We start from the raw sequence: 27062 nt of genomic DNA, 5'->3' as shown, positions 1-27062 counted from the left end.
ATCTTCATTAGCAAGTGCTTCTAGTTCACCTCACTTTCAGCAATTTAAGTGGGGTCATTTGCATATAAGCCTCTCATCTGTCCCTGATCTCAAACTCTTCTTCATAGAATTCAATCTCTCTGATTATTTGCTCAGTTTACAGATTGCAAAAGTGTGGTGAGAGCATATAAACCCACCACACACCTTTCCTGGTCTTAAACCACAGAAGATCCCCTTGTTCTGTTTGCACAATGGCCTTGAGGTATGTGTACAAGTTGCTCATGAGCACGATGATGTTTTCTGGAATTCCCATTATTTTCAAGGTTATTCATGTTTGTTTTTTTTACGGTCCACATAGGCAAATGCTTTGTGTAGTAAACACCTTTCTGGGATTCTCTGCTTTGAGCCAAGATCAATCAGAATTTATGTCTCTTGATCCACGTCCTCTTGTGACTCTGGCCTGAACCTCTGGCAGCTTCCTGTCAATGTATTGCTGCATCTGTTGTCAGATGTGTCTTCAGCAAAATGTTATTTGTATGTGATATCAATCATCTTTTCTATAATTTGAGCATTGTGTTGAGTCATCTTTTTTTGGAATGGGTACAAATATGGATCCCTTGCCATCAGTTGGCCAAGAAGCTGTCTTCCCAATTTTCTGGTATACGTGAGTGAGTGCTTTTAGTGCTTCACCAGCTTGTTAAAACATATCTGCTGGTCTTCCATCAATTCCTGGAGCCTAGCTTTTGGCTAATGCTCTCAGTGCACATTGAACCTGCTCCTTCGGCACCATTGGCATATGCTCATGTGCTACCTCCTGCAGCGGACTGGCTACCGAACGGAAAGCTGACTTGCTTTAAAGGTAAGTGATTCTACAATGTCATCTTCTTTTGATGCTTCCTTCATCATTCAATATTTTGTTCATATAATCTTCCAAGATTTCAACTCAAGGTTTGAATTTTTTTACTTTAAAATATGAAAAGTGTGTTCTTCCATTGTCTTTGCACATTTAACCATAATATTTTATAGTTAAATGCCCTTTAAATACTTCTGTCCATCTCTTTGACACCATCATTTCTTCCATGTGCTTTAGCTGCTTGATCATTAAGACCAAGCTTCAGATTCTCTTCTGCCATCCACACTGACTTTCTCTCTCTTTCTCGTCTTTTTAATGCCCTGAAGTTTTCTAAATGAGAGATATTCTTGATGTCAGCTCACAGCCCATTGGGTCTTCTGTCACTAGTGTTCAATCCATCAAATCTGTGCTTGAAATGTTCTTGACATTCAGGTGGGATAAACTCAGTCACATTTTGTGGACTTGCTTTAAATTTCTTCAGTTTCCATCTGAAATTATATCTGAACAATTGATGGTCTGTTCCACATTCAGCCCCTGGCCTCATTTTAGTTGTTGATATTGAACCTCTTACCACAGAGGTAGTTAACTTGTCTTTTGTGGCTTCTATCTAGAAAAGTCCATGTGTATCATCTCTGTTTGTGATACTGAAAAAGTATTTGTAAGGAAAAAACTGTTGGTCTTCCAAAATACTATCATGTAATCTCTAGCTTCACTTCTATCACAAACCCACATTTTCCAACCATATTTTCCTAATAGTTTCTGTCACCACAGCAACATGAAAACTGCCATAATACAACAAACTGACAGACAAGTGGTGAAAATCTGTCTTTTGTAACAACAATAATGAAGAAAACCGCACTGTTATAGGGTCAATTCTGACTCATGGTGACCCCATAACATGGGTAAACTGTCTTTGTGAGTTTCTGAAGATTTAAATTTTAAAATTATCTTCTGGTTGTATAATTCTTATAGAATAGCAGTCAATAGTTCAATCATTATCAAGAAGAATTGTGTAATCACCACCACAGTCAATATCAGATCAGTTTCTCTTTTCTGGTGCTTACTGCTGTCAGCTATCCATTTCCCCCCAACATTCCACTCGGTAATTACTAATCCAGTTATTGTTCTTTTTTTTCCAGGGGAGAGCGCGAACGCAGTCCCCCACTACCACAAATTGTGCAGTCATGTTTCCCACATTTGGCGAAATCGCAGGGGTCAGCACACCCGGAGTGCAATGGATGAGCCTCACCCTGGGAAAACCACCTTCATGATCATGGTATCTCCCCTGCCAGGTAAGTATTCCAGTTATTGTTTCTATTGATTAACTTATGATGGATTTTATATACACAAAATCATTAAAAACTACAAGAAGCAACAACAAACAGCAACGACAAAATAAAGCCTCATTAAAAAATACTCTGGCTCCTTCAGCGCCTGGAGAGCCCACTCCCGCCCCTCCGGTGCCCAGTTCCCTCCCCTTCCCTGGGCTGGGACAGAATAAATGTTTGCATGGAAAAAAAAATACTCTGGCTTCTCTTCAAATCGTATAAATCTTTCACCTTTCACTAAAAAATACCCCCAAGAAACAACCTCATTAAAAGTGCAAAACAATGTGAATGAGGGGGAGCACAGGGTGGAGACAGAAAGCCCATCTGTAGACAATTGGACATCTCCTTACAGAAGGGTCACAAGGAAAAGATGAGCCAGTTACGGTACAGTATCACCTTTCCTCTCCTTCTTTAATGCTTCTTCCTCACACTATCATGAATCCAATTCTACCTTATAAATCTGGCTAGGCAAGAGCATGAAACACAGGACAGATAACCCCCTCAAGACCAATGGCAGCAATACCAGGAGGGTAAAAGGAAGGTGGGGGTGGGGGCGGAGAAAGGGGCAACTGATGACAATGATCTACACATAACACCCTCCCAGGGGGAATACACAAAAGAAAAGTAGGTGAGAATGGACTTAAACAATATACATTATAAATTACACATTATAAATTGTCAAGGCTTCATGGAGGAGGGAGGAGGGCAGGAGGGGGAATGAACTGATACCAAGGGCCCAAGTAGAAAGAAAATGTTTTGAGAATGATAATGGCAACATATGTACAGATGTGCTCAACACAATGGATGTCTGTATGGATTTTGGTAAGAGTTGTACAAACCCCATATAAAATGATTTTTTAAAGGAAAAGAAAAAATGTACAACATATTAAGCACTGAATTAACTTTAAAGTGGGTCAAAAAGTAGGTCCAATAGTAAAATATTGTTTTTTTACTAAAACTACCTATGCCATAATCGACTTTGCAGTGATCGCTGTCTGATAACAAGGCTAGTCAAAGCCTGGAGTGTGGTCAGAAGGCATTCGCCAAAGGCTTCACCCACATGGGGAAACTGCAAATGGATTTTGGACTTCCCCTAGCTATCATTTACCAGCATTGTTTGGTATCACTTATTTGCATATGCTACTTAGATATTTTTCCTATATTTTAGGTACATAAATATGTATGGTGCAGTGAACTATAATTTAAAAAACAAAATTATTCAATATTTACTTCCTTTTTAAGTTATTTTCCATTTTGTCCACATAATAAAAATGTTTGGTCAATATAGCATATAACTAGAGCTAACAGAAAATTTCTTCTAGTTACTTGACTAGAAAGTGTATCTTTCAGAAATATTATTTCCTCTGTATTTCCCTTGCAATGAATCTTGATGGCTGACAGAGTTTTCTATATGGAGAAGTGCGCTTTTTTCTTTTCTTCTTTTCTTTGATATCCAGCACCAAGATTACTTCAGTATTACCAAAATAACACTTTAGTTGCGTTTCTGCACTATCACATGCCATTGATATTTCTCTTTCCTCTTAAATCATGATTTGTTAGTCTTTGGAAGGAGTCTTCTCTAACAAATATTGCTTAAATCTTAAATATTAGTGTTTCCCATTTTCTATGCTCAAACTCCTCCCTCTTACATTTGATTCCATAATCAAATTTTGAGCTCTAGACATATTCTCAAGTCCAGCATCACCTCTCTTTTGTCTGTTAAAGCTTTCTACTTGAGCATCTAGTGGCTCTCAAACTCCGAGAGATGCTAAGTTCAACTGGCCTGTGTCGTTTTTCCTCTAAAAAAATGATCTGTTATCTATATTTCTTAAATCTGATAATGCCACTCTTAAAAATAAAACATTGACTGTTGCTCCTCATATAATGTTGTTTGTCTTAAAATATTTCTGGAAGACTGTCTTCTTCCTCTTGGCTGACACTACTCTGATTGAGGACATAGATGGTTTAGGTTTCTAACCGGTTGTCCTGACTCGAAAGTAATCCTTCCCACAGCTACTTTCCTACTCTACGTTAATAATTCTTATAACTTAGAGAATTATTTTTAATATAACTATGTGGTGATTATAGTATTTCAGTTATTGCCCAGGGGGAAAAAACCACAAAATTCAAATGACCTAAACTTCTGTTTAGCACTGCTGCTCATAACATGGCCTTCGCAGGCCTTCAGCGACTAGTCTTCTGTTTGTAATGTGCGTGGCCTGAACATGGGGAAAGTAACATGATTTCATCTTCTCCAATTCCAGCTTCCATCATGACGTTCCCTAGGCCTAGAATTTTAATCACTCTTCAGTCTACCTTAGCACACGTGAAGTTCACTATTCAATTTAATAGCCTTTGTGATATCCTCATTGACTGGCCAACATATATTCAGTGACAACTGTATATAATCTGTTGTCAATTTGAATATTAAAAGTGAAGAGAGAAGGGGGTGGGTATGGTGGGGATTGAAAAAAAAAGAGTGAAGGGGTGGAGTCTAGCCTGTCAATCAGATCACAGCTTGATGACCTCATTTGGAGGTGTTAAGGAGATAAGTAGCTCACTGGAGGCAGGACGCCTGCTCACTCCCTGCGAGACATTGTAGATGACAAGACACACAGCGCTGCGCTATAGTGCCCTGAGCTGGAGGAGCCACGTGGAGACTCCTGCCAGTGCTGAGATGCTTACAATGTCACTGGATCCACACAACTTCCCACCCCCTGGCCTGTGGTTTTCCTGCATCTGATGTCATTGCATGTGTTTTGTGAGTTTGAAGAGGACTTTATAAATTGGTATCAGACATATGGGCTAACACTAGACTTGCGGACTTGATCTGGGCAGGGCTGGGATGTTTTCTTAATGTACAATTACTCTTTATAAAAAGCTATTTCTTATATACATATGAGTCTCTCTGGATTTGTTTCTCTAGCATCCCAGGACCAACACAAGAGCGTTTTGTATTCTATAGTATTGTCAACGTAAGAAATCTGTCACTTTTTGTACTCACGTTCAATAATTTAAACATATATGTACCATTTGAGTATTTGAGAACTAGATTCACAGATTTTTATGACAGTAAGTGCATCACCTAATAAAATAGTAATAAATAATTGGTACCAAGTATGTGGAAATGCTATGGAATTTCATTTTTCCAACTTCATGGTAGCTTTTAGAAAATAAGAATATAATTACTTTACTTGCGCTTAAAATTCATACTATCTACAAGATCTTGGCAGCCTTGGGGTGCCGTGGGTGAAACAATGGACTTCTAACTGGAAGTTCAGGGGTCTGAACTGCTGAATCACGGGAGAACAGCTTGGCTTCTATGATCATTTACAGTTTTGGAAACCTGTGAGACATAATCAACTTAACATCTAGTTTTTTAATTGTTATTTATTTTATTTTGCTTTGGCCTACAAATATTCCACATGAAAGAATTTGGAGAGGTAATAAACTAATGATTTCTAGGATTGTGAAGAAAAAAATTAGCTGAAAGCTTTAAATTGAAGGCATTACTCTACAACAACTGTCAGTGAAAGTAGATAATAGTTACAAATTCTACTTCAACTATTGAAAAATTTCTTAATAATCTGCTTTTCAGGGTGGTCAGGGAGCCCTGGTGGAGTAGGGGTCACACCCCGGTAGATAGGCAACCCTGGCTGCTGACTGCAAGGTCAGCCATTTGAAACCGAGCACAGCTCCTCCAGAGGAACCAGAGGGCCTTTACTCCCATAAAGAGTTACAGTGTCGGACACTCACGGGGCAGTTTTACTCTGTATTATAAATTCCCTGTGAGTTGGGATAGACTTTACGGGAGTGAGTTTGTTTTGGGGATTGGAAGCGGTAGTTTAAGGGAAAAGCTCAAAGAAATTATTAGACTATGCTGGCAATTCATTTCCCTGGAATTCTTGTCAGAAGTTATCCTAAGAATAATATAGATTCCTAAGGCAAAATAGTATATTTCATGGTAAATCTGTACTTTTAAATATCTACTCATTATCAATTCTAGAACTGAGTACAAAAAAAAAAGCTTAAATAAAAAGGAGACATCTAATAATCTTCTTTTAAGGTTCAGTAACCAACACTCATAGAAATAAAAAGCTGGACAAGCCAGTCAGGGGTGCAGTACAGCACTGATGAAACATACAAGTTTCCTCTAGTTCTTTAACACTTCTTCCCCCCACTATCATGATCCAAATTCTACCTTACAAATCTCGCTAGACCAGAACGTGTACACAGGCACAGATCAAAGCTCGAAGCACAGGGAATCCAGGACACCTAAACCCCTCAGGACCAATATCAAGTAGCAGCCATACCAGGAGGGTAAAGAGGAGGGTGGAGGGAGATAGGGGGAACCAATCACAATGATCTACCTATAAATCCCTCCAGGGGGGATGGACAGAAGAAAAGTAGGTGAAGGGAGACATCGGTCAGTGTAAGACATGAAAAATAATAATAATTTGTAAATTATTATGATGGAGGGGGAATGGGAGAGGGAGGGGAAAAAATGAGAAGCTGATACCAAGAGCTCAAGTAAATGTTTCAAGAATATGCTTTGTAAATGATGATGGCTGGCAACAAATGTACAATGTGTTTGACATAAGGGATGGATGTATGGATTGTGATAAGAGTTGTATGAGCCTCCAATAAAATGATTTAAAAAAAGAAATAAAAAGCTGTTTTAAGAAAACCTGAAAGTCACAAAACCATCCAATCTCTAGTAAAAATAAATTATACATATATGAGGGATATTCTAAAAGATCATATAATCATTATAATATCTTTTCATTGTATTTTTCATAAACTTTTGAATCCCTTAGTATAAAACCATGGTGGGTAAACAAGCAAAATTTTGATCCTACTATTTTAAATAATCAGCTTATTCCATTCATAGAGGTTGAATATTAAATGTAATGAAAGTGCAGTTCAAAAATATTCTATCAGCTTTTAAATGCAACACGTGTTGTAGTTTCTCACCTGGCTGTATGTTTTCTCTTATGATGGTTACATGGTTATCTCGATCTGGTCGTGTGTGTTCATGCCAAAAGCCTATCACGTGACCCAATTCGTGAACAACAATTCCAAATTTGTCACAGTTCTTGCCAATAGAAATAGCCTGAGGTCCATTTCCCCGCCGACCTACATATGAACAGCATCTGGAATAAAGTAGAAAGTGGTGGGAAGGTGATTTAGTGAAACTTTTGTATGAAACTGTGGTAGACTCTAAGGTCCAGTAAAGCCATGTATTGATTTTCAGTATCCTGATAAGATTCTACATAATACAAGACACTAAATGAATGCCCTTGAATAATTGAGAATGACAGTACAGAAGACACTGCCTAACACCTTTTTAATTAAATTATAAATGGAAACCGCCGAACATTATGCTGTCGAACCTTGAGTTCCATCAGTTCAAAATCCAGAGTAAGTACATTTAACGGCCTATTTTAATGTCCCTAAGCATGAATATTCCACTTCCCCTTCTTTTCAAAGTGAATGATTATTACAACTTTTAAAACATGCAACAGGAGTTTGATAAACTAATGGATGCTAATTATTGATGAATCTATTAAAACAGTTAATTAACCTTAATTAGTCAACAATAGAAAGAACAGAGAAATAACTGGCAGAGGAAAAATTAGTGACTTGTATTGTGGTCCTTAGATTTTGTTGTTATTGCTGGCTTTTCAATAGCATATTTTAATAAATGTATTTTTTATTTATTATATAGTCAAACAGTAAAACTTAGGTGTAGAAAAACTCATAATTTGTGAACTTTGGAGAGAGACAAACTAAACTACTTGGTACTTTAAAGAAGCAATAGTAATGAAACTAAACTAGCTGATGGTTATGCGCCACACTGAGTCATTGTTAATGATTATATTCAGGAAAGAGAGAGATGTGAAGCCCAGAAATGTGGTCAATTTCTTTAAACAAAAACACCCGTGCAACATACTCACTCCCATAGAAATGTCCTATAAATAATATTGGGTTCCAGAATGAAGAGAAAAAATATACTTCACAGTGTCTTATTCATGGAGCTATTCTTGTAAAATTCTGGAAAATAAGAAGCCTGTGGTGGCTTTGATCCCGGCTGAGGGGTATGAACTACAATTCAAGGTAAATAAACCCAAGTCCTCACAAGTGTATCTATAGATAACATCAGGAGAAACTGAGAGAAGCTTTAAATTGTCGATAATTTCATCTTCCTCAAATCCACAATCAACACTCATAGAAGCACAAGTTAAAAAAATCAAACGAAGTATTATTGCATTGGGAAAATCTGCTGAACAAGATCTCTTTGATGTATTGAAGAACAAGGATGCCTCTTTGAGCAGTAAGATGCCCCTGGCCCAAACTATGATGTTTTCTATCGCCTCGTGTGCACGTCAACGTTAGACAATGGATATGGAAGAATGGGGGAGAATTGATGCATTTGAATTGGAATGTTGATGAAGAATATTGAAAGTATCTCAGAGTTCCTAAAGAAGAAATGAATCTGTCGAGGATGTAGTCAAAATGTTTCCCAGAAGGGAGGATGGCTAGACTTCATCTCATGAACTCTGGACATGCTATCCGGAGAGATTCATCCCTGGAAAAGGCAGCATTCTTGGTAAAGTGGAGGGTCAGGGAAGAAGAAGACGATAGCAAGTTAGATGGACTCACACAGTGGCTGCAACAGTGAGCTCAGACATACCAATGAGTGAGAGGATGGTGCAGGACCAGGTACTGTGTATTTCTGTGCTACATCAGGTACATCGGTCATGGTACCTAACAACCACAGATAATGATCTATAACACCAGATATTCTTTTTTTTTTCCTTTTTTTCTCCCCCCTCCCACCTCTAACACCAGATATTCTTAAAGCTCTAATTGATTAACGAAAATTATTCACAGAAGAAATTCAGTCAATACATTCACAAAGAAAAAAAGAAAAGCACTTTAGAGAATCGCCATTTTTCACTGATCATTCACAGTTACTTAACCCATTATGATATTGTTCTTGAGACTTTTACAATTAAAAGACAGGTACCACCACCTAAATCAATGGAGCAATGACACAGGTGCCAAGTCCATTCATACGCTTTCTGACATAAATAATGTAGAGTTGGCAGCAGAGTCTATCAAATCATTCATAGCAAAAAGATTAAGTCCAATTTCATCAAGCAGTTACATATAAATTTTAATTTATTGGAAATACTGGAGAAAAAGGAAATGATAAAATGATGAAGCAAACAGATAAAATCAGATTATCGAGACTTAAAGAACATTGCTTCTCGGGCAGTGTAAGATAAGATATAATAATTATTTATAAACTATTAAGGGACCAGGGGGAAGGGGGGAGCGGGGAGGGAGGGGGAAGGGAAAAAAAGGGAAACCGAGCTGATTTCAGGAACCCAAGTGGAAGGTGAATTTTGAGAATGACGAGTGCAACGAATGTATAAGGGTGCTTTGCTCAATTGATGTATGTATTGATTGTGATAAGAGTTGTATGAGCCCAACTAAAAGGATTTATTAATAAAAAATAATAATAAAAAAGAAGAAAAAGAAAAATGCCCCACTCTTTCCCTGCCAGGTTTATGAACCGCTTTGCAGCCTAACAGCAGCACATTACATGTAATTGCTGGTTTAAAAAAAAAGAAAAGAAAGAAAATTGCTTCTTTGACAAATTCTAGACCATAAGAAAAGAACTTAAAAATCAGGTGCGATGATTAAAAGATAGTTCTAGAGTAAATGAGATCTCAAGACACAAGTGAAAAGATTGGAGTTTATTTGAATCCCAGTAAATATAAATTAATTTTAGTAAAATTTTAAAAACCAAATAGTTGGTAAAGCAGAAGGGCAGAGAAGAAGAAGAAGGCTCTCAATGAGAAGCATCGATACAACTGCAACAAGTTCAAATATCACAACTGTGGGAATGACTCAGACATCGGGTCGCTATGATTTGGAACCGATTTGATCTCATGTAACAAGAGACTCTTTTCTAAATAACTGGGGAAGGCCTATATAGATTGGGACTTAACCGAGACAAATGGCTAAGAGTTTTGCTACTAATGAAAATTCTCCCAGAGGAAAACCAGCTTGGTTGTCGCAAACCCTACTTTGATACATGACATGTCCGTGAGTGGAAATCAACTGGACAGAAACCTTTCTTTTTTTCTTTGAAATGTAGCTTGGACTTTACATGAAAATAAGTAATTATTTTGAATCCCATTAATTATGTTAATGATATTGTATATATGCAAAACATGTTTACATTGTAGGACTAGTACAACACTTGTCAGTGAAATTACATGACAACAGATTTGCTTTCAAACTAGTAAAAAGGAACAAAAACAAAGACAATATCTTTAAGTGAAAGATAAAAAAGGTAATATTGTATCCAAAAGTTACTGATTCTTGAATCTGATAGGCTGGTATGCTGGATTGTGTGTTGCTTACAAACGTGTACAACAAAGAGGCACTCTCTGGAGAACTGGCTTTGATTACTCATAGCCGAATCATCAGATATGTGGACATATGTGGCGAATGAAGAAAAATCTCACAATTTTCCTAAAAATAGAAGGGGTGATCAATTCATGGCATTCAATAAATAATATTTCAAGGACTTTGGACTTTATTCCCAGGCCAGCATTTCTTAAACTTTGTTGAGAGATATTAATGTAGCTTTCTCCACTCTAAAGCCAACTGGGGAGAGTGGGGACTAGAAGTGCCATTTTTAATTGGTTTAATTCTATATTCTTTCTACTTGGTTGAATATTAATAACATTTATTAACACAGTGCTATTAAGATGTAGCATAGTATTTTTACAACTTAAAGAAAGTTATAAGAAGCAAATCTTAAAACAAAAATTATAAGAAATACCAAACAACCTAAACAATTGTGGTAAATTGATGCGGCCCATACTTTAAGAAGGTTATTTTCACGGTCATGAATTGGACACAGTTGAAATAGACCAGGTGTGAGGTAAGAGGAAGTAGATGAATAGGATGCTTACTATGGGATACAGATGGAATAAAAAAGACAGTGAGCATAAATGGAAACTGAGGTAGAAGTGCAATCGAATCAATCGACAACAAGGCTAAAGTTTCTAACCTAGGTGAGTTGGGCATTGGCATTAGTATTGTTATTGTTACAATAAGGTATTGTAGCAGAGGGAGGGGAAGAACAAACTTGGGGTCAATGCAGAAAAGTCTAATATCAAAGAATATATTTCTTAAGAGTCCTGGGGTGCAGTTGGGCTGCAAGCAGTAATGTCAATATGCTGAAGCCACCAGCAGCTCCAAAGGAAAAATATGAACCTGTCTGTTCCTTAAACATCTATTATCTCAAAAAGCCTAAGGAGCAGGTCTACTGGCTGCCATAGGGTCATAGGGTCACTATGAGTCCGAATGAACTTGATGTCACTGAGTTTGAAGGGTATTTTTGTTTTGTTGTTATTGTGTTGTATCACATTTTATTATGTGAAATTCAGATACCTCACAAACAGTATAAGTAAATATTAGAAAATGAATGAAATCTTAAATATTTAAATCTTTCCCTGAAAACTAGCATAATCAAGCCATCCTCTGCTTCTACTTACCCACAGGGCCTATATGTGAAAACAATGTAACTCTCTTCATCACTTCTTTCAATGAAAGTCACACATGTGTGCTTTTCCCAATGCCTCATGGCCTGCTTGAACATGGCTCTCTGGTTGCCTGGAAAAATTGTTAGATGTTAATAAAACAGGATCTACCCCAGGGAGAAGAGTGTCATGCTGACTTCTCAACTTTAAGACTGGCCGAGAAGTTTAGTGTGCCGTCACTAAGATCAGAGAATGCTAGCCCTTGTCGCCACAATGAACTATGTTGTCTAAAGAACGAGTATTCACCCCCCCAGCAGAAGGGTCGTGTTCACTGCCTCTAAAAGGTGGAGACACGGGACCTGCATTCTTTCTGTCAGTTGAAAAGAGGTCAGCCTCCAGAGTGAATGAACACATTTCAAACATGGTTTAAGAACCAGAACATAAGTGTAATCTTAGAATATGAAACTAAATTTACTTTTTAATCTCACTGATGTTCTGAGATAATGACCTAACTTAATGTGGTATTTCTAGTTTGATTTAGTAACATGGTTTATATATTAATAGTCTATACAAAAAGCAGTGCTTTGTATAAAGTCTATTATTTCTTTAACCACATAGGCACTCGGGGAATCTTACCAGTGAAGTTGCCTCCAATCACATAGGGAATAACACCTCCAGGCCATATTCTTTCAGTTCTTGATGTAGCAGCCCTGGGAACTCGATTTTTCTCATTTTCCCCTGAGAATTTTAGAGGTACTTTCCCCTTAACTGTATTGTTTTGCTCCAAGCCTATAGTGACATTTAAAACACTCTGTGACACTGAATCATTAGTCAGGGGGACATTTACCTCTTAAAGGGTAGAAATTGAAATACCTTATTTACATGTTGGCACAGCTATGCCTGCAGTCAAAATACATTAATAAAACCTTCACTGATATTACATACTTGGAAAAGGAATTGAAACGTGTATTTTACTTCAAACTATTTTTTCTTCAGGCTCTATGAACAAATTATGATGATTTTTTAGACCACAGGAAAATTACTTTATATTATCTAGATTATTGAATCACTACGAGTTCATCACAAGATGATGAAATTTATTTTAATAATTGTTTTATGTCACTATAGAGTCAACTCCAACACATGCCAAGTCTGTATAGTTAATAAAGTCACAGATATGCAAAGCTTTTCATACTCTAGCTAAATTACTAAATATTTCAATTAGGACTGATATTTCTATACCACAGCCTGAATGTAAGCATGTTACACTGTACAGACATTCAAATACACTACATAAAATAGATAGGTGTTTGTCATCTGGAACAATGGGTCGTGTCCATTCTAATTTCTTCGAGATTCAAAGCATGATTTACAGAAGAGCATACAGTTTGAAGCTGCCAACATGAAATGTAGTCTCCTTCTAAAGACTTTTCCAGTTATGACTGGTTTGCTTTCCCTGGTGGCCTGTCATGACCTGACAGGACAGGGTAGAACAGTCCCTATGGAAGTAATAAGCTTTGTCTTTCTCTCCAGGAGAGGCTGACGATTTGAAGCTGTTGAGCTGGCAGTTACCAGCCCAACTAAGCAGGGCTGCAGAACAGACTCTACGGCAATGAGTTTGCTTTTGGAAGCACTGCATTGGAAGACAGGCCTGCCAATTCTCCTATGCACGCATGGCAACAACCTGGTGTTAGAATTGACTTGATGACTACTACTAAGAGTGGCCTATAATCCACTCTTCATCAACACAACAAATATCAAATGCATGTCCCTCTGCCTATGTCCCTAACATGCCCATCGTTTTCATCTCATGAAGCAAAGAATCTTTGTTCAGGTAATGTATACCTTACAGAAAATCTAAACACCATTATGTATTTAATTCATAATCCACCAATTCAAAAACTATTAAAATCTGAGCTTTGAACATAGGATTTTGAAATCAGTCACTCGAAAACGTACAATTAGTGGCTAATGAACTCAATAAAATAAAATAATTAATTATAAGCCCTTTATACAGGTTCTCTTGATGTTTTTCCTTAAATAATTTTGTGGGAAAATAAGTTTTCAACTATTTTTTATGATCTAATAAAGCAGTTTGTCAATTTATTTCCAGCTGGTTTTATTAGAAAACTAAGTGCCATGACATTTTTTCATTTTATTTAAATTGATATAGCTATATGTTTGATGAAAATAATTTACTAAGATAGCAAATTAACTGGAAATAAATAAAATGATTAATATAATTTTTGACAAGGAGAATCTTAAAATGCTAGGAGAACTTTAACTTGTTTCAACTTAAATTCTTACATGAAATAGGAGTCAATAAAAGAAAACAAATGAAAGACCTTTCACATGATATACCCTTTCATATTTCAAATTATAAAGTCATACTAATTCAATATACTGAACGTCTAGGAGTATAATATTTACTGTACATCAAGTCAAGCGTCTGCAACTTTAAACATTCATATACCAGAGCCAATTCTTCTGATCCTGTCTATAAGCTGGTAGAGGGCCCCTCGTTTCTTTGACATACCATGGTCTCCAAGTCCACCTTAAAGAACAAAATAAAATAAATAAAATTTCCTACATTACAAATTTTTAATAAACAAACTATAGAAGTAGACTATCTTGACTCCTCTTTGAAATTTCTTATACATTTCATGAGATGTTAGAGTGTGATAAAAATGTACACATAACAATTGTGGGCAACTAAAAAGTAATAATAATAACAACACAAAGGGGGTGGTAAGAGGAGAGAGATCCAGAGAACAACCTAAGCATCCTTTATTTGGTCGTCATAACAATGGAAAATCCTATTGACAACAGGAATGACTCTTTCTTCTTCGCTGTGGCTTTGACATCTCAAAACTCAAACTCAATCACTATTGAGGAGATCTGCCCCTGTGGGTTTCAGAAACTGTAAATTTCTTGTGAATAGGAAGCCTCATCTTCATCCAAGGAAGGCCTAGTGGTTTTGAAGTTAAGGCCTTAAGCTAGCTGCCCCACTTAAGCCACTATGACACCTGTTCTTCTTGACTTCAACATCAGTTAGTGTTATATTGGATGGTGACAGTTAGTTGCTCTGCCCTATGGATTGCCTTCTATTTACGAAATGTAGACAGAATGGTGTCAGAATTCAAATCAACAAATTAAAACAAAAACACGAGAAAAACAAATGTATAGTGTATATTTTGATTAATTTTTAAAGTATAGAAAATTATATAAGGTATCAACTATATTTTGAAAATTATTTTCTATTATTCATAACAAACCAATCATATGTAATTAGAAGAACATCATCTTATTATCGCACATTAAAGACTAGAAACTGTAGGCTCCTGACATAGGACAGAAAGTAAATGCCTTGCCTAATATCCAAGTGCTCTGATCCTTCTACCACGAAGGATTTCAATAAAATGCTGCCCCTAATTTTGTCCCATTTTCTTTCTTTCTCCACTTGGAATTTTATAGATAAATAATTAAGAGATGCCATTGAGCAAACAACCAATATAATTCCTAAGTCACCGGAACACTCTAGATGAGTTTGTGCCACAACTAGTGTCTCTGATTCATGAGTGCCTTGGAACTCAAAGACTGAAAGAAGGCCAGAAGTCCTATGAAGACCATGAACTGTTCTGAGATTTTAAACTATTTTCTTCTAAACCTCCGCCTTCATATAATTATTATTAAAATTGAATCATTTAGGTTAGAGTGAATAAAAAAAGAGGCACGAAGAAAAATGATAGCCATATAAGCCAAGAAAAAAATAAAATATTCTTTAGAAGGCAAATATATTAGAGTGCTTTTACACTGACTAATAACTCATTTAATGGTCTCATTTTTGCCAAACTCTTGGGGAAAATTTTTTCTGGAAGATTTTAGAAAGATGAGGTAATACTTCAATGCTTTCATTCCCAAGTACTTACAAGTCTCACTTTTAAAGTATGGCATCTATGCATGTGTTAAAATATTGCTTATAACACCTCTGATGGGACAATTATGCTTTCTATTAGACAGATCTGAAATGCATATTGACAGATTTATAAGGAGGCCTTTTTCATATTCTTTATGAGAAATAGAAATGTATTTAATGTTAAAATGTTTCTTAAAGGAACCAATAGCAATGAAGAAAATTTCAAAACTATCATAGATGGAAATATATTTTTAACATATTTTTAGTGATTTTGAGTTTTATTATAGCATTTGAAATAACAATTTCTGTAGATAATTTCTTGAAATGGAACAAAAGATTTCATGAATTGAGTAATTATTTAGCACATATATTTATTTTTAAAAATATATAACTAATTTATAAAAATGTATGGGAAAGGTTATTCAATTTAAAATAAGGATATGAGAAATATAACTGAGTAAGTCAGCATTAAAAAGTTAACAGGAAGGAGAAATATATATGTGTGTACATATATTTAGTATATAATATATAGGTGTATACACAGCACATATACACAATATATAAATATATATTTATGTATACACACATGTTTATATATTTATACATACACAATATATACATACATGCATATATACATATATTCATTTATATATACTATATATACATTTATATAGACAATGTATAAGTATATTTATATGCACAATAAATATACAGTATATATAAGTATACACATACATTTATATATTTATATATACAATATTTATACTTATATATACAATATATATTTATGTACACAATATATTTATATTATACATATAATATAACTTTTATATATGCAATATATGAAAATATATATTTATACATATGCACACATGTTTATCGTATGAGGGGATACCCTGCCCCCCAAACACAGAAAAAACGCTCCACTGTGCAGAGCTTTCTGGGTACACTTTCCCTAGTCTGGAGCAACTTGCTCTGAGTTAGTGCAGCCAGTGGCGTCGCCTGGGAAGGTTCTTTCTGGTTACAGTGAATTTTTTTCATAAAAGCAGTTTGAATTAAACCTCATTTTTGTGACTGCCGATTTAAGAGAACAGCTTGCAGCTATGAACTTTTGTTTCCTGCTTGGGAAAATGCTGCAAAAACGGTTGTAATGTTGAACACAACTTAGAAGGACAGGACTATGGGAAAAACTCAAGCATACGGGTGATTTTCTCATTTCAAAAAAGGTGAAATGTTGACTGATGACAAAACTAGTCTGGACATTCGTCAACTTCCAAAATGGATGAAAATGTTGACTTGTAGTGAATTTGGAGTTCGTTCCACCAGGTCAGTTGTCAATCAAGGTTTCTATTTAGAGGTTCAGAAAAGATTGCTGTAATAGTGTGCAACAAAAAAGACCTGATTTGTGGCAGACGGGGGAATGGTTTTGCCACCGTGACAATGCGTCTGTTCACACAGCCATCTCAGTGAACCAGTTTTGGGCAAAAATCAGCATGGCTCTCTTGACCTGCACATCTGACCATGTGACTTCTTTTTGTTTCCGCGAATGAAAAAGGACATGAAATAACAGTGATTTGACGATGTAGAAGAGGTGAAGACAGAAACGAGGGAGGTGCTGTCAGCCATCCAAGCAGATGACTTTGAAAAATGTTTCCAAGAATGTAATCGCAGATTTGATAAATGTATTAAGTGTAATGGAGAATACTCTGAAGATGATAAAGTTGTTTTGCAAAAAATATTAAATACATAGTTATGGGAAAAAATTTCAAAAATTTTGTCATTTTTTGGTATGACTTCATATATATATGAGATACTGGTGTGCTTTTAAAATTCAACTGAGTACTATTATTATTAAACTTTCTAATAAATATACATTTTTCATATGTCCTATAAATAATTAGTTTTATGACTGAAAATGTATATTATTTTGTATCTATAAAATAATAGTATTTTCTTCCAGTTATTTCTATGTTAAAGTTTAACAATAAATAAAAAGACAAAATAAAATAAATGTATTGAAAGTTTTAAAGTCATAGAATATGTGTGGCACTAAAGTAAGGGGGTGGGTGTAGGTTAAGAAATTATCTAGAGTTAGAAGCTAATAAATAATTTATAATAAAAAATGCAAATGCCCTCTCTGAGAAATGTATGATTTTGCTGACCTGTATCATTGCACTACCGTCCAGAATATATTGCTTTCATGGCAGTGCTCACTGTGAGACAGAAATTGCAGAGTCAGCGAATAAACACACTCTACAGGAATGCACTGTTTTATGATGACACTGTTTTTTGTTGTTTTCCCCTTTCTGTATTAGTATGTGGTTCTTGAAAGAGCCCAGGCATAACAAGGTACAAATAATATTATTTTTAATTAGTGTTATCATTTTTCTTTTCTCATGTATAACCTTTTATATATATTTTTCAAATTTTATATAATTTTCCAAGATATAGTGACATTTTCATGCAGAAAAATTCCCTGATTCATAGAAAGGTCATGCTAGGCTACTTAAAGTGTTTTACAAACACATGTATGCATGTATGCACACACACAGGGAGTGTGGGAACCAGTAACAATTACCGAATAACACGAAATTTGGTATTCTTGAACTGTCCTCTCAATTTTTCTACGTTTAAAATTTATCATAATACAGAGTTGTGGGGGAAAATAAATTGAGAAAGAGAGGAATTAGTTCACAATGAGAACTCTCAAGTCTGCTGAATACCAAGCAGTCATAAAAACAAGCTTGTCAAGGGAGAAGTTGAAGCAGTGAGTTCTAAAAGCTAGATATCATGCATAAAGTTTTCTACCTTATCTAGAAAAATAAATATTCAACTGGCAATTTTTATTCAAAATAAAATAGAATAAAATACCTTAGCAATATAATGTAAAGTATTTTAAAATGAGAAAACAGAATTTTTAAAATACTTAAGTCATTTTTGGTACAATTTTGTCCTGTTCAAAAAGCTAAAATTCAAACTATCTTCCAGCTTTTCCATAAAAATTAGCAGTTAAAGATGTAAGATATATCTTTATATATTATAAAGATACAAGATATATATGTGTAATATAAACGTTCTAGATAAGTTTGTATGTAAGTGTTCCAAGTATATATTTTACAGCTCAATATTTCATGGGACAACTGAATATAATACTCAAGAGCATAAAGTTTTCACTTTCTCAGAATTGAATCTGATTCTAACTCGATCACTTCTTTCAGTGAGACCATAGCTGCTTAACCTTCTTTATAAATCACTACACTATTGGTACCTGCCATAACTACCTAAACAAGGTCTGGTATATAATACACAGTATAATATGCTTATGAATTCAATTAGTGAAATACATGGAAACTACCTACAAGGTTGAAATCTCTAAATATGCCCATTTGTGCCCAAGAAGCAGAATTTGATCCAGTAGGTGTTAAAATGGAATATTTATAGATGTTTAGAAAGTATATTTATTCCAAAATTAAAATGTAACCAAATAATCAAACATACCTGTGGTATGTCCAAGTTTTCCAAAGGGGTTCTGTGTAAGGTCAATTGTTCTATCAATTTGAAAGATATTTAATTCTTCATCATCTAAGGCAATATCTCCCCAAAACACAGCTAAAAAAAGAAAAGTTTAATTAAAATGTAAAATATTTAAAATACATAAAACCATTGCTTAAGATATGGAAATGTGGTTGATATAGAGCTAGCTATTGCAGATCATACATGACTATAATATAGTTTAATTGGCTCTATTGGCCCTGTGGGTGTAGTGGTTTGCATTTGACTGTGATCTGCAGCGTCAGCAGTTCAAAACCACTAGCTTCTCCTCAGGAAAAAGATGAAGCTTTCTAGTTTCATCAAGTCTTACAGCGTCGGAAACCCAAATTGGCCCGTGTACTCTGTCCTACATGATTTGGAATCGACTAGATGGCAGTGATTTTGAGTGTTTTTGTTTGAGGGAAAAAAAGTAAAGATGAGCTAATATACAGATAAATAATATATATCTAGAAGCGCCTGCATGTTTATGACACACAGATCATTCCCAATAGAGTAGATAGAGAGTGATAACATTTAACCCATGAACCTTGTAAAAGCAAGTGCCAGTTAAGACAGCGCAATATGCAATGCATTCAGCCACATTTCCACATTTATATTTTACATAAAGGCACTTCTCTAAAGATAATATTGCCAGCAAGTGTCTATAAAATATTTGCATAACTACCTAAAGATTGAAGCAACATTTATTCAGGTGACTATGAGGCACCAAGTCTTTGACCTTAATAACAACACATAACACCTAATTTAAATCCCTCAAAATCATTATCTTAGAATCTAAAACTCTGAGTTTAGCTCGATAGCAAGTCTATTTTTATACAAATTAATAATGCAAAGATGTGTAAACTTTGGCATACTGAGAGAGTTCATTTAACACCAATACTGAATTTTTCATGTAAAGTCGGTTGTGATTAGACTTGTGTCCCCAAACAAGATACTACCGTCTTAAAAACCTGTATCTGTGAATGTGATCCTATTTGGAAATCTGGTTTTCCTTTTCTAGTGTTAGTTAGATCATCTAGGGTTGGAGTGAATCCTAAATTTAATCTCCTCTGTGGTATTTCATGAAGACTCAAACCTCACTGCCATTGAGTCAATGCCAACAGATAATGACCTAATAGGACAGGATAGAAAAGTCTCCGTAAGTTTCCAAGACTGTAACTCTTTCTTGTTGTTATTGCTATTACATGTCATTGAGTCAGGTCTGACCCACAGTGATCTCCAGACATAACAGCAGGAAACACTGTCTGTCCCTGAACCTTCCTCACAATGATTCCATGCAGAGCCCACTGTAACTTTTTAAGGGAAATTTCCATCTTTCCCCTGCTGAGCAGTTTATAGTCAATCAAATGATGACCTTGAGCAGCTAGCAGCCTAAGACATCCCCGGCAATTGGTTAAATCAATGGCAGACTGGCACCCATGGAGAGGACACCCAGTGGCAATGGAGGCAGATGTATCTAAACAATCCTCAGACACTAAAGATTCCTGGCAGCCACTAGAAGCTGAAGGAGAATAAGAATCTTCCACTAGAGCTAATGAGATGGTGCTCTGAGTTCAGACTTTCAAGCTCCTGAACTATGAGAAAAAGCATGCCTTTCAAACAGTCATCTTTTGCTTGGTTGAAATTTATATTTACAAATTAACTTTAGAATCATTTTTATAAAATATTAGAGCTGTAAAGTTTATACATCAATCATGAAATCCACACAGAATTTAAACGCTTTAGCCACAAATTTATTATATAAAGTTATTTATCTACTCTCCACTCCTAGTACAAAACTTACAGGAGAAACAAAAGAGATACAAGACGTTTAACAGGGTTACACTTTGACAGAAATCCAGAAATAGGAAAAAAAGAAGAATGAAGTAGTTCAGTTATTATCAGCTCAACCTATATTAAAAAAATTGTATTTAAATTGGAATTTTCTACTAAATCCCACCCTGGACTCTGTTGCCTATGGAATTGATAGACATGAAAGACAGTAAACATGACTTTGTTTTTAGAGATTCTTTATGGTTTACAGAAACAGAGTCCTGAAGGGCTGTCCAGCAGGTATCAGCGTTACACCGTTGTTGGGTGACACTAAGTTGATCTCGACCAGCACCACTGTAAGGAACAGACTTTACGGGACATAGTAAACTTACTCCATGAGGTTTAGGCTGAAACTGTTAGGGAGCAGATGGTCAGGGGTTTTTTTCCCGACACATTGGGCTGCTAACCACAAGGTCAGCAGAACCCCCTAGCTGCTGCTTGGGAGACAGACAAGGCTTTCCACTCCAGTAAAGATTTACAGTCTCGGTCCTACCCTGTCCTATATGGTTGCAACGAGTCAGCATGGATGCCATGGTGGTGAGTTTTTAGTACCATATAGCAGTAAGAGATGGGGCTTATTGTCTAAAAGTAAATCCAAATTTCAATAGGCTTCAAACCCATACATCAAATATCACGTGATGTTCCACTATCCCCTAAAGCCAGACATCAGTTATATGTAGAGAAACCATAGTATAAATTTTATTTATAAGTTTAAGCTACTTTAAAAAACCAAGTATGCTAGTTATTGAAACCTTCCAACATGCGAATGTAACATGAAAACAACGTGCATAGACACTGATCCCCCGATGCCACTCAGTGCAGTTCTTTCTCTCCTGGCGTTGGAAACGCAAACCGTGAAAGAAAGTTTCTCACACTTTAATTTGTGTAGGAATCACAGCAGATCTAGTGAAGATGTGGACTCTGATTCAGTATATCTGGAGAAAAGCCTCAAGTCCTTCATATCTGAAAATTCCTAACCAGCCACCTCCCCGCCCCCACCAGATTACCCTCTTTGTTAGTATTTTCCCCCCTGCAAGAGAAATTGTTAGGTAGCTCTGGCATGGGTATGGGGATGTCCGTTAACGCATGCCCAGAGAGCCAAGCACAGGAACAAGGAGTGGCGCACTGCGCATGCTCAGAGCCTCAGGTTTCCCACAGGTGGGAATTGTTGAGCGCTAAACCTGATTGGCCCTCCTGGACCAGGTGAATGCAATTCAGCCAATGGGGTCAATCAGGGGTCGCCTACCACACCTCCCCGTGGAATCCTTGAAAAGGCAGGAGCCCGGAGTCAAGACAGACTTTGAGTGACACCGAGCAGCTTCTGCCAGGCTGCATGGTCGGGAGGAGTCCTTTGGGGGCCGTGTAAACCTGAAATTTCTTCTCTCATAAAACTCACTTGGATCACGAGTCAGGCTTCGGCATGGATTCTTTCTTGCGCGGAGCCAAGGACCGAGGCATAGCTCTAGCTCCAGAGAGATCTAACATGAGGTTTACTCCTTTTAGAATAAACTGGTTCATTTCATAACTAAAACATACAACTAAACAAAGCACTACATCTTACATAATAAAAATAATAGGGGTAAAATGACACACAAATGAGTTTTAGATTTTTATTTTTCTATAATGACTTTTGACATGAAGTAGGAATCCTGCCCTGATGGATTATATCCAATATATATCAGCACTGCACAGTGATCTATCACTTCAGAGAAGAAAAAACATTGCCTCTGGGGAGGAAGAATGCACGCGATGGATGACACTGAAAAGGAGATAAAAACAACTCGAGCACATAGAGGGTGGCTTTATTGATCAGTATTTTTCCTAAATGAATAACTTGCCAGCTCTCAATATGCCATAATTTGCTTCAGGAAAAAAACAAATTTTTCCCTGAGGGTAGGAAATCTTGAGTGCATAAATCAATGTACTTATGTGCAGATTTATTGCAATGTAGGCCACATACAATTTTAACTTACGATGTTACCAACAGAACTTTTTAAATAGGTATTTTCTAATAATTTTTATCCTACCACATAAGATGCATAATTTCTCTATATATCTTATATCTATGGATGTTTCTTCAATTCATATTCTACTTGACTATGCTAATTCTGCATAGTAACATATTTTACTCATGTGTGGGTATAACAAACTGGGCCACAACAATTTATATTAATGTGAATTTGTAATTTGCATTATAATCTAATAGATGTTTAATTAGTTTTGAAAGTATATTTGCAACTCTCAAATCAACCTCAGATTTTATTTTCTTTGATCCAGTACTGTCAATTTATTTTCATCAAAAATAAATTAATAAAACATATTTTAAAGGTTTAAAAAGCATGCATGCTTACTTATTTCCACCATTTAACATACGATTTAAGTTAGTAAGATTAGAAATGAGAGCAATGTGGTGGACTGATGATAACTTAGAGAAAATGATAATATTTACTACTTATTCGGATTCTTAGAGTAAAAGTGGAGGTTGTAGTTAGCCAATAGGTCAAGACAAAAGATTACAAAGGACAAATTTAAAACTACATCTAGAACCGCAGTTTAAAATTTTTCCCCTCATAAAGTTTATTTGCCTTCAGCATATAATAAATGTTTGTTTTTATTTAAAGAGAATGACCAATACTGTTTTTATTGCAATAGTTTGGGTAAACAAATGATTGATAAAATTATGATGACAATGAGCAATCCAAGATTATAATTTCCCTTATATCCTAATGTTAAGAGATGTCTCTCCTAACCAATCACCTACTATTCTTTAGCTCTTGAGATGGAAAAGTTTCAGGGATTAGCTTTATCACAGAATCAAGTTTGAAGTCCCCTGAAAATTATATGTAAAATTATGCAAGAATTTTTTGGGGGGTGGGGAGTTTTTTGCGGGAAGTCCTTTTTAAAAAAGTAAGACCTACAACTTTTTCCACGGATCAAACCTATCAATCCACCCAGGAGGAAATACTTTGAATCTCCATCCTCTAGAAGATGAATGTATTTATGTGAATTACCAACAAGATGGCCAACATTACGTTGTGACTTGAGAGTACAACGTAGCCAGTGAGATGATAGTCTCATCAGGCATTACCTGAGGACACGTTCTCAGACACTGCTGCTCCCAGCAAACACAGTTAGGCTCTCATCTGTCCCATGGGCCTAGTCCGATGCTTCTGTCAACAGTAGGGCAACAAGCAAGATTTCTGTGGTCTGATTTTGAAAATGTTAATAACAAAAACACAGTTGCTTATCAAAATACTCAAGGTTGGAGTATTTGACATCAAGTTTTTCAGTAAATGTCTTGGAACATAAAATTAGATACATGAGGAAAATATGTCAGGAAATGGTAGGTTAGGTTAGGTGTACTATGTACATCATAAATTGGCCTTAATATGCAAAATACTAGCTACTTGATCATTTAAATATATATTTAAAAGTCTATCAATCTACAATAAATGAAATATCTATATCTATATCTCTATATATCTGTAGATATGTCTATAGATATATAGATATAGACATAGATATAGATCCCAAACCAAATTCACTGGCATAGAATTTCCAATTCATAACAACCCTACAGGACAGGGAAGAATGGCCCCTGTGGGTTTTCCAGACTAACTCTTTACAGCAGAGCAACTATTGATTTCAAGCTGCAGACCTTGTGGGTAGCAGCCCAAAGTGTTTCCACTACATATGAGGAGCCCTGGTGGCCTAGTGGTTATGTATTGAGCTGCTAAGCACTATGGCCCCAAGGCTCCTCATATGTACACACAAAAAAACCTCACTGCTACAGGGTTGATGCCTACGCATAGTGACCCTAGAGGGCAACGTAAAACTGACCATGTGGGTTTCTGAGACTCTTAACTCTACAAAAGGAGAAAGCCCATCTTTCTACCGTGAAGCAGCTGGTGTTTGGAACTGACCTTGAGGATCACAATGCTTAACTACTACTCAACTAGGGCTCCTTTTCATATGCATATATATATTTTTACAGTCAATAGGTAGATGACATTCTTTTTATTGTTCCAGTAGTATATTTTAATGCATGTAGTTATTGAAAATATATACTTTTTCTCTAAAAACCATATTTTCACCTTGATTAGCTCAGGATATACAACACTGAGTTAACAGATCAGTTATCTTGAGATTCATGAGATTTGGAGAGAGAGCTGTCAGATTTCAACAATGGCCAAGAACACTTGCTTATTACACGTTTCCATATACAGCTTAAACATTTCTGCTTTTAATAATATTGAATTTAGGGAGGAAGAATGATGTCATGTGAAGGTCTAGCAAGGCTATTTTGGCTATTCTATCCTATATTGAAGGCATAATGAAAATCCCCACAGACAAGGGCAAGAGAAAAGGCTCAAAAGTCAACTATTTTTACATGATTGCCAGCAAGTAAGCAAACTGTCGAGGAAGTAAGAACTTGCAAGAGTTCAAGTGTGTACATCTGGGAGACATGCTATACCACTTAAGCATGAAAATAATTTTTTAGTGACATTTTATGTGTGTGTACCGGATAATTTCTCCCCCCAAACTGTTACACATTAAAGTTAAAATAAGTATCAAGTTTGGGAAATAGTGATCAAAATATTTAACAGGTCATGAAACAAAATAAGAATAAATAAAAATAAATTTTGTATTGATTCTAAATTTAGAAATTAAAGTAAAACTACTCAATATGGCATATTGCTTTAGTTTCTCATTATAAAAATTCATTACTGTCTCTATTTTAGTCGTTTCTCATAAGAAAGCACCCTATGCAATGATTTACTTAAAATATTTTTTAAAATTTCTTCTAAATCTATATTTTAATACCTACCATGTACTGCAACAGTAGTCCTGGTAGTTAGTGGGTTATATGTAGGATAGAGTCAGCAATTCCAACCTACCAGGATCTCCAAGGAAGAGAAAGATGAGGCAACCTAGAGAAGTGTTGTACTCTATATAGTAAGGTTGCTGTTATTCAGAATCGACTAGCTGACAATGTTTTTTTTTTTGTTTGGTTTGGTTTGGTTTGATTGGGCTTATATACTATCACATAAACTCAACAAAATAATCAAATCTACAATAGAAAAGTTTACTTTTATGTAATAATTCATTGAGTTATATAAAAGTGTCACCTCATCCTTCTCCCATTAACAAGATTGAAAAGTATATGTATCTTACACAACTGTTACCTAGCCCATCTAAAAGGAGAGTCTTTCCCACTGTAGAGAGATTTGGGAAATTGAGAAGGTGCATGCAATAGAAAAAAAATTCTAGAAACAGATTGTATCACTATCACAAAAATAAAATAAAATAGCCTATTCAACTATACTTCAAATTTAGAAGTCCTTTCACAAATGTACAGAATTATTGCTAAATTTAAACAAAATTAATCAAGACCTAACATACAATCTCAATACAAAATCAAATATGCAAAACAAATAAATGTGTGTGCAATATACACCACACTAAAGTAAGAAATGTTCCCTTCAAATATGGAGATATTTGATAATGTCATTTTTCTTGTTTATGAGTTTCAAGAATAATCTATATTGATTAATAGAAACTTGTCTTTTAAAAATAATTTAGATTGAATGTAATTTAACATTATGGATCTTATTAATGCTAAATTTTCAAATGAATAACTTTCTTTTAAATTTGAAACATAAAATATGTTCTATAACAAAAGATGCATTAAAATATCATTAATGATTTGCATATATAGGCCACAATGCCCATGAATAGAATTTCTCAGGACATTTAAAAAATATCTCTCATACCGCAAATACTCATTTTGAACTCTCTCTTCAAAGAGAAAACACTGAGAGAAGAAATTTGATTTCAAAAAATGTAGAAATAAAACAAAAAAAACATATTGTTGAGGGGGATTCAGGGCAGAGACCCAAAGCTCATCTGTAGACAATGGAAAATTCCCTCACAGAAGGGTCACAAAGAAGGGATGAGTGTACCAGGGCTTAGTATATCGCCGATGAAATACATAATATCTTTGTTTCCTTGAGACTTCCTCAGCCCCCACTATCATGACTTCAGTCCTGCCTTTC

The 27062-nt window shown here is 35.5% G+C and overlaps 1 protein-coding gene and 1 non-coding gene across 2 annotated transcripts in view; both read right to left on the bottom strand.

Moving 5' to 3' along the window:
• Positions 1–27062, bottom strand: part of TLL1 (tolloid like 1) — a 285131-nt gene that overhangs the window by 100428 nt on the left and 157641 nt on the right. Inside the window, exons 2-6 of the mRNA XM_075564238.1 lie at positions 19141–19251; positions 14200–14280; positions 12363–12515; positions 11742–11859; positions 7135–7313 (exon numbers count right to left, since the gene is read on the bottom strand). Coding sequence (XP_075420353.1) covers positions 7135–7313; positions 11742–11859; positions 12363–12515; positions 14200–14280; positions 19141–19251 — 642 coding nt within the window. The remainder of the gene's footprint in view (positions 1–7134; positions 7314–11741; positions 11860–12362; positions 12516–14199; positions 14281–19140; positions 19252–27062) is intronic.
• On the bottom strand, positions 1969–2132 carry LOC142423624 (U1 spliceosomal RNA). Its single transcript, XR_012779235.1, has one exon. It is a non-coding gene; the product is annotated as a U1 spliceosomal RNA (small nuclear RNA).

This window comes from Tenrec ecaudatus, chromosome 12 (assembly GCF_050624435.1).
Source record: "Tenrec ecaudatus isolate mTenEca1 chromosome 12, mTenEca1.hap1, whole genome shotgun sequence".
Taxonomy (NCBI): Eukaryota; Metazoa; Chordata; class Mammalia; order Afrosoricida; family Tenrecidae; genus Tenrec; species Tenrec ecaudatus.
This window is presented reverse-complemented; position numbering and strand designations above follow the sequence as displayed.